General features: G+C 41.6%; 1 protein-coding gene across 1 annotated transcript in view; it reads left to right on the forward strand.

Moving 5' to 3' along the window:
- The window catches only part of THSD4 (thrombospondin type 1 domain containing 4), a 259,304-nt gene that overhangs the window by 183,679 nt on the left and 63,192 nt on the right, over positions 1-12,433 (forward strand). The window contains exons 4-6 of the mRNA XM_024198518.2: positions 1,463-1,559; positions 2,503-2,745; positions 10,684-10,813. Coding sequence (XP_024054286.1) covers positions 1,463-1,559; positions 2,503-2,745; positions 10,684-10,813 — 470 coding nt within the window. The remainder of the gene's footprint in view (positions 1-1,462; positions 1,560-2,502; positions 2,746-10,683; positions 10,814-12,433) is intronic.

Consider the following 12,433-nt stretch of genomic DNA (forward strand, 5'->3'; position numbering starts at 1 on the left):
TGCAGAGGACCAAGTTCTTTTAAGGCAGCAGTGTGATCAGCCGCATTATTAAAGTAGCCAAGGCCAGGCTAATAGAATCAACAGTACATAGTGTCTATAACTGATAATGCAAGCATCCCTATTCCCACTCCACCAGCATAATGTAGCGCTGCTAAGGGGTTCAAATGGTTTTCCAAGAGGCGCAAATACCTTGCAAGGGCTTTATTATGCAGCTCCTAGGTTGGTAGGCACTTATTCACACACCCTCCCATTGATTTCAATGGGATACTCATGTGAGTGCTTACTAATGTGCATAAGGATTTTACAATTGGGCTCTAAAACCTCTACACTTTGTTGTTGTCTTTCTTAAAGCAGGTACGCTCAAGGTTCCCAGTGCTAGATAAAAATATTAAAACAAACCAAAAAAAAAAAAACCACAACCAAACCAACCCTTTTGTCCAACAGTAGAAAAAATGAGGGACCTTTTCTGCATGTTTGGCTGTCTGTGGAATGTTCAGTCCAATTGCCTGAAAATGAATTTGGCGGTGTTTGGGAACACAATTCTATATCAGTGATACAGTCACCACAATGTGTATGTGGACCTCTGTTATCTATTTACTTGAGCACTGTTAAACGACTGCTATATAAATGGAATAGACATACAATTGTTAGCTATTTTTGCTTGCTGCTTTATAAATACCGTGGTGAGTGATATGTGCTGAGCTGGAAGGGTATAAAAGGGGACAACTTGGTATCTGAGGTAACACAGATGGGTTAATAAGAGCACAAGAATGGCCATAGTGAGACAGAGCAATGTTCTGTCTAGCCCACTGTCCTGTCTTCCAGCAGTGCTCAGTGTCAGATGCTCCAGAATTAACAGAACAGGGCAATTATCAAATGATAATACATAAGTGCTGTTTATGCGTTCTCAACTCAAGTAGAACTGACAATCATTTGAGGAGAGAGCTAGTGGGGTTTGGAGCATTTGGATTTGGACCCTTCCCCCTCTTTCTTCTCCTTCTTGTTTATCTTTTCTCAGTTATCTGTCAGGTCAGTTATTTCAGTCCCAACCCATTTGTCGTCTGAACCTCTCTCGCCACCTAGTGTTCAGTGAAAGACTTTTAACAACACTGCTGTATTTTCACATTTTGCACCTGTACCAAGAAGACGTATATGATGTAGTTCTTCACAGTGATGTTTTTGAGTAACAGCTGTTCCTTCCTATTACAATTTAGTGCAATTTGCAAATGTAGAAACTCATCTTTTCCTTACTTGTCTTAGCCTCTCAGGAACAAATGGTTTATTTTCATATTTCACTGACGTACCAAACAAACCTTTGTATTTTCTAATAGTAGCAATCATCATGCTGTTGATTGGTTTAAATGCATATTTCTGTTAAGCAGTAGTAACCTAACAAGTGGTTTAAGTGAAAGGGTGATTATTTTGAATCAGGTAACATTTATTTGACTGTTTTTCCTCTTAGATGATACATCAGCAACCTAACCCAGGTATACATTACGAGTATATCATTCCAGAAGCCAATGTCATTAGCCCTCAGTTGCCTCCGCACAGAAGGCCAGGTAAATCATCATTGCCTTAAGCACATTCTGTAGCATTATGGGCCAGTAGTAATATTCTGGCCTCACTGAAGTAAATGGAAGTTTTGTCATTGACTTCATGAGGCCAGGATTTCACCCCTGATGTTCAGCTGGTGCAAAGCAGTGTAACTCCATTGACTTCGATGGAGTTACTCTGATTAGCTTCAGCCTAGGATCTGGTTCTTTATTTCTGTTTTGAAGGTAATTTTGTCTTTAATGTGTCACATGGGATAAGAACATACTGTGACATTTCCTTGATCAGTTACTGTTATGAGCTGAATTGCTCTGCCTGTATTTCAGAAATTTAAAATACTTTTTCTTTCTTTTTGGAGTTTGATATTTTGAAACAACCTTTCTCAGCTTCTCTCTCGCAATCCTGTGGAAATTTCTAAGCCCCCAAAGCTAAAGTTTCTCTAGACAGAATATATTTAGAATTCTATAACACGGAGGTGTGTTAAATGTAACAGTAATTCTGAAAAAAAAAAAGAAAAAATTGGCAGGCAAGTTTGGTACTATTTCTCATGTATTTGATTCTCCTTGTCAGATTTGTATTGGCTCTATAGCCTGTTTCTTAATGAGGAGCAGCTGGAATTTGACATTAAGAGGCACAGAATATGGAGCATGGTGAAAAAACAAATCCTTGGAAAACTTGATTGACGTTAGGTGCAATAATTATGCTAGAAAATGCCTGGTGAATTTCCACTTTTGTGTGTGTGTTTGCTTGCTGAGAATTGGGTGCCTCATTGAAAAGCAGCAAAGTCTTTGTCTGCAGAACAACCCAGCAAGTCTGTATATGGAGATAAAAGCTATTTCCAAGCTTGACAACTTTGTAGACCATTGTTGCAACTACTAATTAGTGAATGCATTAGCTAATATTTGAAAGAGATGATCACTCTTTTAATTTGCTATTGTTGCCTGTCCCCAGGGGAGCCATTCAATGGTCAGTTAGAACTGACAGATGGTACAGATCACGAAGATGAGAATTTGCATAGGGAGACAGACACTCACACTGGACAGTCAACAGGGACCTTTCCTGTTATTCAGCCAGGAAGGTTTCCTTCTCATCAGCCAGACAACCAGGTGCCTGCTGTGCAGCCACCACGACGAAACCGAGAACACAACTGGAAACAGGTTGGAACAACTGAGTGCACCACTTCGTGTGGGAAAGGTAAATGCTTTACAGTGTATGCATAGTATTTATATTACACACAGGAGGATTCCAGGCCAGGAGAAGAAAAACATGGGGGAAAGAGCATGTTAGAAAACCCAGCAAATCCCTCTATGCATTAGACATATGTTTGAGCCACTGCTTTCTGTTGTTTCTCACTAAGTGATAGACAGACAAATCTGTAGCACAAAGTGGGTTCCAAATATATGTCAATAAAAATAATTTTAAAAGAAAAGAAACAGAGCATGGTGCACATAGTTTACAAACAGGCTTGGAAGATTCCAATTTTTTTATCATTTCAACAGATAATATTGATGTTTATTTTTAAGTATTTTTTATCAATTTAATTATTCACAGTTGTGCAACATTATGAGTTTTAAGCATTTTTTGTATTTGTATCCATTTACATTTTCACAGCTGTGGGAATTTTTTGAAGGGGTCAGTCCATAGAGGGGGTCAGTCCATAATTATTTAATGACAGCGATATTCAAAAAGGTAACGCTTCATAACCATTAAAACACAAATTGTCAACACACATCAAAATATACAAAGTAAATATCCTTAAATCAAACTCTAATAAGTTCTCAAGCAGTATTTTTCTTACTTTGCCTATCTGTAAATTTTAATTATTATTGATGGAGATATTTTTCATTGGTTTGTGTGTGTATGGTGAAATCGACATTTACTGACATTTACTGATAAAAATCTAATTCTTCCAAGCCTAATTATAAAGCAGAACATGGTATCCATTGCTGAAATGAGAAATATTGCAGTCTTTTATGGCTGAGGACAATTGGCCTGAAGTTGCTTTTCTCATGTTTCCCTGATACACTACCATTATCCTCAACATTCTCTGGTTTCCTTTCCCCGTTTGTTTAAATCCTCCATTTTCATTAGTACTTTTTGCACCTCTGTAAATATCTTCCTACTATTTGCCTGGATTGCACCTTTACTGGCAGTGATTCCTCCATCTCAGAGCTCCATTTGCTAGTTAGATGCCCTTACAATATATGGTGTGAATTACAAGCTTTTTGAGGGATTCGACCCCTTTAATTAACCTTTTGCATGATGAGGCATAGCTGTTTGGGGCACAAAAGCTGGTTGAACTAGCCAATGGTCGGAACAGAGGTACTGATGCTTTTGACAAACATCAGTGGTACATTCTCCAGAACAGGCGTGCAGGAGCTGAATACTTGAGCAGAAGATGATAGTAGAGTGTGTAGTTTCTAGAGATTTGTGATGTCCAAACACAATTTTTGTTAATGTTTACAGCCTCTCTCACTGTAGCAGCTGAGTACCCTTTTCCTATTTGGAAACCAACAAATTATATTAAAATATAACCTAAATTGAGGTGCTCTAGTAAATACTGTCCTTTTTGTCTGGAATAAAACCCAAGAGTAAATAATAAAAACAATCAAAATAAGATATAATCTAAACCAAGTGAAAGTGCCTTCCATCATGCTCTGACTCCTGCTCTAGCAAACCTCTGACAGGAGTAAATTCTACTGGTGGGGAAGTTCACCTGAGAAGTCCTGCCACCAGGACTTATAAAATACACTTAACTCCAGGTATTGTCAACATATACCTCCTAGCTGAGTTTATTATAAAGTGGAAAGGCTCTCTCAGAAAGCTTGGCCAGCGAGGTATATGTCAGGGCTACTGGTATAGCTAACAAAACACAACTCTACACGTTCCATATAACTTGTTAAGTTGATGGGAAAATTGTGGTTCTGTTGAGCTAGAATAAAGAAAACTTTAACTCTGGACATAGAGGAAAGGTAACATCTTTGTGGCAGTGAGCATAGTCCTGAGGTGAGGGAAGACAATTAAAAGTGGTGATGTAAAGGGAGTTGATAGTGTATTCTGTTACTGGGAATATCGAGCTGTTAGACAGATGTGACTGCTCTGCAAACCTATTTCCTCAGGGGGGAAATTTTAGTTAATTTTCTTTAGCGCTCTCTCCTTGCTCCAAGATATGAAACTGAGCTTGTGCATGAAATCTTAATATCGTGCTGATCCTTATGCACATTATCATCATAATGAATTCAAATTATATCTCTGTTGGGAAAGCTGGTAGTTAAGCACACTACATCGATGTTCTCTTTTTTTTATTGTTATTCCTTGTTAGTCCTGGACAATGAATTGGGAAATCGGCCCTACTTGGGGAAATTATGGCAGAAATGTTACAGTACTAAAATCAGGACTCTTGGGAATCTGACACTTGGGGGGGGGGAGAGGAGTGAACGTAAATCATAATTATTTTGCTTGGACTTAGGAAATGGCTTTTAGATTAGAGTATGTGGGCAGGATCCTCAGCTACTGTAAATAGACATAAACTCTCTTGCAATCAGTGAGGATCATTAGCTGAGAATTGGAACAATCATATTTTCGGAAGGTGGAAGCTGAAGTTTCTTTGCAAAAGAATTGTGCATTTGAGTACTCAGATCAAGAAATTCTGCATGCAAATACAGGTGCACAAATCTGCAAGGGTTTTGAGGGGTTTCAGTCATTTTATAGGAAGAATGTTGGAAGCTTTCCTTTGTAATCCCTGTGATCAGAATTTTGCTGTTTTTAAATATCTGGCAGTCAGTGGGAAGCAGCTATGAAATCTGAATCCAGATTAAACAGCAGAACACTAGAAAAATATCATATCACAGGAAAGCTTTCAGCATGTTATGGAACTGAGACTTACTCCCTGAAATTAGAGAGGAGGAATGTCTGAAATAAATATAACTTCCCTAGGCTCTAACGGGAGGTGAACCTTGTGTCCCAGACTCTACCAAATTTAATTAGCAGTATACTGTACTGGGAGAACTATGATTTGCTGATAGCATGAACAGTTTGTTACAAATCTAGGCCTGAGTTACTTGGTTGACTACCTCTGCCCATATAATCCTCCAAGGCAATTGAGGTCCAACAGGTTCTTTGCTCTCTCTCAAAGAGAAATGATAAAGAGAGGCAAAACAATTTTTTGAAACAAAGTTGAAATGTTGAACTTGTTTCCATTTTGCAGAGTTTGTAAAGGAATATTTTTTATTTCTTTTTTAAAAACATTCTGAGAATTTTTTTTGATAATTTTTGAAAATTTGAACTTTTTTCCACATTTGCCTTTTTTGCAACTGCAAATTTTTTTTTTGATGTCCATTGTTTCCTTCACTTTTTCATTTTTTCTTTTCTTCTTTTACTACTCTGTAATTTTTCATAACTTCTTCAACTTTGGGAAGTTATTGACTAGCAAAAGGAGGAAGGAAAAGAAGAAAAGCGCCTACACATCATTCATTCTCTTTCATTCTATGGCAGAATGGCATCAAGGAAAAATGAGAAGAAAATGATTGATTTTTCATTAAAAACTGGAAATATTGGATGTACTTTTCACTGAAGTTTTTGATTTTGCAAAAAGGCCATTTATCTTTTTTTAAAATTATTTTTCAGATGAAAAATATCAACCAGCTCATGTCCTAAAGTTCTATCTGATCAGACTGAGCGTGTAGTTTTTTAATACCAGGGTCCATGCCTGTGGAAACTGCTAACTTCCCCAAACGCGGTAGTGAGAGTATTTCTCTGGCACCAACTCTGTGCATCAGCCAGACACAGATGAGAGCATATGCCACTACAGTTTATACACTCCAGGAACCAAAGAAACTCCTCCTGAGAGCAACTCCTCTTCCCTGTTCCCCTGTCCTCCAGCACAGATTGTGGCTTAGAGCCACAATCTAGGCCTTAGCTTAGCTGTAAATGGAAACACATTACAGAGAGAGTGGTATGAATACGAAATTTAGTAACAGTGAGTGCAGTGTGCAGCATGTTCTTAATTGAAAAAGCAAATTCATAAAGAAACCTAATGACTAAAGCACCCTGCTGATTGCTAAATTACCTACTTTCTACTAGAACTAGAAGAATGAAGATGGCTCTGTATGCAATTTTATTGTAAATTAGCATTTCAGATGCAAACCTTCTCATTTAAATATATTGCTGAATGACTTTAAATTTGGCAGACATGTAAGCTTTTAATTTCCTTTATTACAAATGCCATATTTTGCTGCATGTCAGCCAACAGCATTAATCAGAATCACACTTATTTTATTTAAACCATGGGTAGGAGTTAAAGCTATTACAAAACTCTAGTGCAAGATCAATTAAAACAAATAGCTATCTGAATGTACTGTGCGCTCGCTCGCTCGCTCTCTCTCTCTCTCTCTCTCAGCCAACCTCCTGGTTAGATGAAGAAAAACGTAAGTTTTGTAAATACGGGATGAGATGCAGGAGTCTGCAGAAAATCTGTTAACACAGTTAAAAAACTTTAAAGTAATCACCAAAAGTTACCATTAAAATTGAGATTTAAAACACTGGGAGGTAGGAATGTGGGGCTAGTTAACAACAGATGCTAGACTTAGACAGCAGATTCAAGTGGATAATTAGATATAGAAGGAGCTGGAGCAGACTAAGCATTCAGTCCAATGGCATAAGATCTGCATTGTCAGCAATCATGTAAGCCAGTTGCAGTATCGATGGACTCTTAGCATAATAGGCTTCTAACTTATACCACATTAGCCAAGATGTTCAAGCTGTTGCTATTACAGTTTTACCCTTTTGTTCACTCCTCCCTGCCACATACACCACATACGCATACACAGCTGCATGTTGTCAGCAAATTATCCAGTTTCAGAGTTGTGCAGGCTTTTAGCCATGTGACTCATTTGGACTTTTACGATGAGTCATGCAGCTTTGAACTCTGCACATGTGCGTGTTTCATATGTTACATGCTGGGTAACAACAGGAGAGGACTCCATGTTTCTACAATTAAACAGCTCTTTGTTAAGAGAACTATTTACAGAGGTGCAGCTAGCATTCTAGCCATTTGCACACAGACTGGCTTTCTGGTGCCTCCTGCATCCTGTACTCCTCCCTCTAAGTTCCATGCAGGTTGCTGCACTGTTGGCCTATAGTTTGGTTCTAAAATAGACACAAGCATATTTGGTGGTCGAAGGAAGGAATTAAGCTGCAACTCTAACATCTTGTGCCCTACTCTCTCGCATCTTTCCTGTAAGGATTTACTTCTCTTTACTCTGAGGATGTAAATCCTCTTGGTGTTTGGTCTACTCTACACTGACCTTGTAGAGGATTGTGCCTTCAAGAAACCTGATACATCAGGAAGAACAGCTGGTATTGGGTAAGGGTGGGAGATGTGCAATATGATCTCTGGAAAGCTGCAACAAGAGACTGCTTGCTGAAACATAAACATTGTCTAATAGTTGTCTGTGTGTCTGATAACGAACTGGGGACTCTACTCTTCAGGTTGTATACTGTTCTTCCCTACATTCCCAAGCACAGCAGCTGTTAACATAAATGAGAGTCAGTATAGTTTTACCCTAGTTTTACTTCAGAAACAAAGGTCTACCCCAGCTGTCACATAGGTCCATGGCAAAACTTCCATTGTTTTCAATTGAAATAGGATCAGACCCTAAATTTGGGGAGGAGAGTTAGTAAGAAAGGAACAGCATATCAGGATATGTCTGTGGAAAGAAGGGGAAACAATTTAGCTGCATTCCTGTTTGAATTATGTGTTTTGTTTGTGGTCAGTTCATTTTGGGGTATAAATGTACTTACCTCTAACCTAAGCAGGATCTTTCCCTTTCAGATCAGAGTTTATTTTCACACTCCATTATTTCTTTTTTTGCCCACCCATCAGTCTCCACATTAACTGGGCCTATTCCAAAGCAACTATTCCAAAGTTGCTAGTGATTTGGGGTGCTTCACTTTATGATGCCCAACTTAAGATAACTGAAAATGGCCTGATTTTCACAGGTCTGGTGCTCAGCGTAGCTCCCGAGAAGAATTAGAATAAATTGGTTACAGGCAAGGACGGAAAAGTTTGACATGGATCTTCTTTGGAACAGAGTAGCAGAAATGAGAAAGAACTGTGTGGGCTTTGAGTAGGGTTACCATTCGTCCGGATTTACCCGGACATGTTCTCCTTTTTGTGCTAAAAATAGCGTCCGGGGGGAATTTGTAAATCACTCAAAATGTCCGGGATTTCCCCCCTCCCGCGGCAGAGCAGAGCGAGCGGCTGGGAGGGCTGCAGGAAAGTCACGGGCTGGACTCCGGAGCAGCTGTAGAGGAGCTCCTCCCCCCCTCCCTCCCTGCATTCTGAGCCGGCAGCTCCTCCTCCCCGGCAGCCCCGCGCCCCGCTCCAGCAGCACTGTGTAGGGCCAGGGACCGGGTTGTGTGTTGTGCTGGGGAGCGCAGCCACGTGTCCGGCTCGCACAGAGCCCAACACCCTGTTCTGAGCAGCAGGGTAAGGGGGGCAGGAGAAGGGGCAGGGAGGTTCTGGAGGGGGCAGTCAAGAAACGGGGGGGTCGGGAGTTCAGGGGGGGGGCTTCTTGGGGGGAGTGGAGAAAGTTTTGGGCAGTCAGGGTACAGGTAGGGGGTAGGGTCCTGGGGGGCAGTTGGGGGGGGGTCTTAGGAAGGGGCAGTTAGGGGATAAGGAACAGGGAGGCTTAGGTAGGGGGTGGGGTTCTGGAGGGCAGTTAGGAGCAGGGGTCCCAGGAGGGGGCAGTCAGGGGACAAGGAGCGGGGGGGGGTGGGAGTTCTGGGGGGGGCTGTCAGGGAGCAGGAGTGGGGAGAGGGATCGGAGCAGTCAGGGGACAGGGAGCAGAGGGGTTTAGATGGGTTGGGAGTTCTGGGGGGGCTGTCAGGGGGTGGGGAGTGGTTGGATGGGGCATGGGAGTCCCAGGGGTCTGTCTGGGGGTGGGGGTGTGGATAAGGGTTGGGGCAGTCAGGGGACAAGAGGCAGGGAGGCTTAGATAGGGGGTGGAGTCCTGGGGGGCAGTTAGGGGCAGGGGTCCCAGGAGGGGGCAGTCAGGGAACAAGGAGCAGGGGGAAGGTTGGGGTTCTGAGGGGGGCGGGGAGTGGAAGGGGCGGGGCTAGGGCAGGACGGGGGCGGGGCTATGGCAGAACGGGGGCGGGGCTCCTCCCGTCCTCTTTTTTCCGTGCTGAAATATGGTAACCCTAGCTTTGAGGGAGTTTGTACAAACTCTTCTTTGACCTCAGAACTAGAGCTGTGTGACTCACTGAGCTGCTGGAATTGGTGAAAATTCTCTCTGTTCCAGAATAATGGAAGTGACACACTTAGCATTTTGGTCTGAATTTTTCACCATCCTGAGAGACAGGTTACACAAGCAAAGGAAACTTTCTCTCTAAGTGCAAAACTTAGCTAAAGAGACTGAGCAGTTAAAAAAGGAGAGAAATAATAATACTTAACATCTATCCAGTACTTGTCATCCCTAAAGCATTAATTCACGAAGCCTCACAACACTCCAGTGAGGTAGGTATTATTTTTATATCCTTATTTACCTGATGATAATCCTAAAGTAGGGAGGGTAAATTACTTGCCCAAAAGCAAAAAGAAAAGGAATCTGACTCAGAGGCTGGATTAGTGCACACAAGTTCCTTCTCCCACTCCTGTGTTCAGGTTGCTAAATTGCATTTTTTAAATCAACTACAGGCTGAAGCTAAAGACAGTTCTCCCCATAAACATTTAATGGAGCAAAACCACAACATTTTCTCAGACTCTCTTGCAATGCTGTGCTGTGGTTTGTGTTTGCAGGCAGCTGCAGTCGTCGTATTGCTGTAAGCAGCAAAGCATTCAGATTTCACTTATAGAATCATAGAATATTAGGGTTAGAAGGGACCTCAGAAGGTCATCTAGTCCAACCCCCTGCTCAAAGCAGGACCAATCCCCATGTTTATTTGTGTTTATGTACATTGGATAAACTATTAATTTGGACCATTTTCCTTATCCTGTTGCTCTCTTGTGTTTAAGTTTTCTGTACCAGATCCTGTTGTTGTAGCTAAGTCATGTGTATGTTGAATGTTTTCTTTTTATCTGCACTACTTATTATTGGTTTGGTTTTTGTTTTTGTTTTATTGCCATTTCAGGGTTGCGATACCCAATCTTCCACTGTGTAAACAGAATATCTCATGAGGAGGTGTCTGAGAGCTATTGTGACACCAGCACCAAGCCCACGCCAGAAGAAGAAGCCTGCAACATCTTCCCATGCCCAGCCTTGTAAGATAGTGCCAGAAAATACACTGGAAAATGAAGGCAGCAGTGTCACTGAAGCTTTGCACAAAGGAGGGTAGCTGTTTTAAATAGGACTCTAGGGTGAACATCTCAAGTATTTTCCACTTGTGACATGGAGTGCAGCTGATGGGTTCCCCTGTCAGAGGTGGTTTTTATTCCTTTGTAAGGAAGTGGCAGCCATAGCAGTTTATCCTCCATTCCAGCACTGTTATCCCATGTGAGATAAGGGAGTTAGGAGAGATTGGCAGTCATTTACTCTGGGTTAAATGCAGCCAATCCTCAACAGGTATGATGGTTAAGGGTGCACTGCCCCTGCAATCTCTCCCCTAGTCTCTCCCTTGGTGCTCTTTCCAAGAGAGAAGCCTCTACCTGCACTTCTCCTAGAGCAGAACTCCGCGGTTCACACCACTTTAGACTGAATCACCAGGTTACGTTCCCACTGTTCAGGGTAAGTGGTGCCTTATACGTTATACCTCTTTGCAGTCCCTCACGAGTGCACCCCTGGCGACAGGTTCTGCTGCCTTCACCTCTCTGGGTGCAACCCTACCCTCTTCTACCACTCAGTCCCTCATCTTCTGACCATGTTAATATGACAGGCCCAAATGTACCGGGCACCTGCAAGGCACTTCTCTCTGGGAGCCTGTGATCAGCAGCTGATTAAGGTAACTCAGAACAGCTCCTTCCAAACAGCACACTATATATTCACCCAAGGGTATATAGCAAGCAGATAAAAGGGTTAACACTACAGAGGGTCTTGCCTAAGCTTTGAGACAAGGGATAAGCTTTAGGCGAGCCTATACTGCCTCAGACACACTCTGCAGGGCCTCTGCCTCTGACTGACTGCTCCTGCTGCAATCTCTGCCTCTCTCTGTCAGCTTCTCTACACACACACTTCCTCTCCAGGCAGGGAGTTTTAAGGTTTACTGTCATTTTTGATCTTAGGGCCCCTGGCCTGGGAAAAATAGGCCTGTGACCTGGCTGGAGCCAGGTGGGCAATTCCAAGTAATAGCCCATCCAATGTTCTCAAACGACTCTTGGAATACTTTCCCCAGAGATAGCTGATCTCTAGCCACAGCTTTGTTTCCTGCTTGTTCTTCTTAATAACCTTTAATTCAAGCTTTACGTTTTAATTCAACTCTGTCTAATCAGACAGAATACTGTCAATCAGGTAAACTGGGATGCATACAGTGCTGATGATAAATGATACAGCTATTGCCCTCATTCTCCACAACAAGTCTGAAGTTAACAGTGTGAAGGGCGTTTATACTAGCAATGCACTCACCTCCCTGAGCATGACACCAAAAATGACATGAAAATGAAAATATGTATATTAATAAAACAAATACATATATACAGTCTTAATAGAAATCTTAATGGAAAGGAATCTTATTGTCACTGAAATAAAATGCATCTATTCATTGTTTGTCACACATCATTTTATTTGTATATGTAAGTTAATGCCCATTTAGGTGATCCATCTACCATTCCTCCTCCAAACAACTGTCTTATTACTGCTCTCCCTGTGTCATGTCCAGAAAAAGTCTGTAAGCTCCTCAGGGCAGGCATTTTGCTTTTACATGTTTTGGGAAGTGTTGTTAAAGTAAT

The sequence above is a fragment of the Terrapene carolina genome, unplaced genomic scaffold, assembly GCF_002925995.2.
Source record: "Terrapene carolina triunguis isolate 2854851 unplaced genomic scaffold, T_m_triunguis-2.0 Scaffold67, whole genome shotgun sequence".
Lineage (NCBI taxonomy): Eukaryota > Metazoa > Chordata > Testudines > Emydidae > Terrapene > Terrapene triunguis.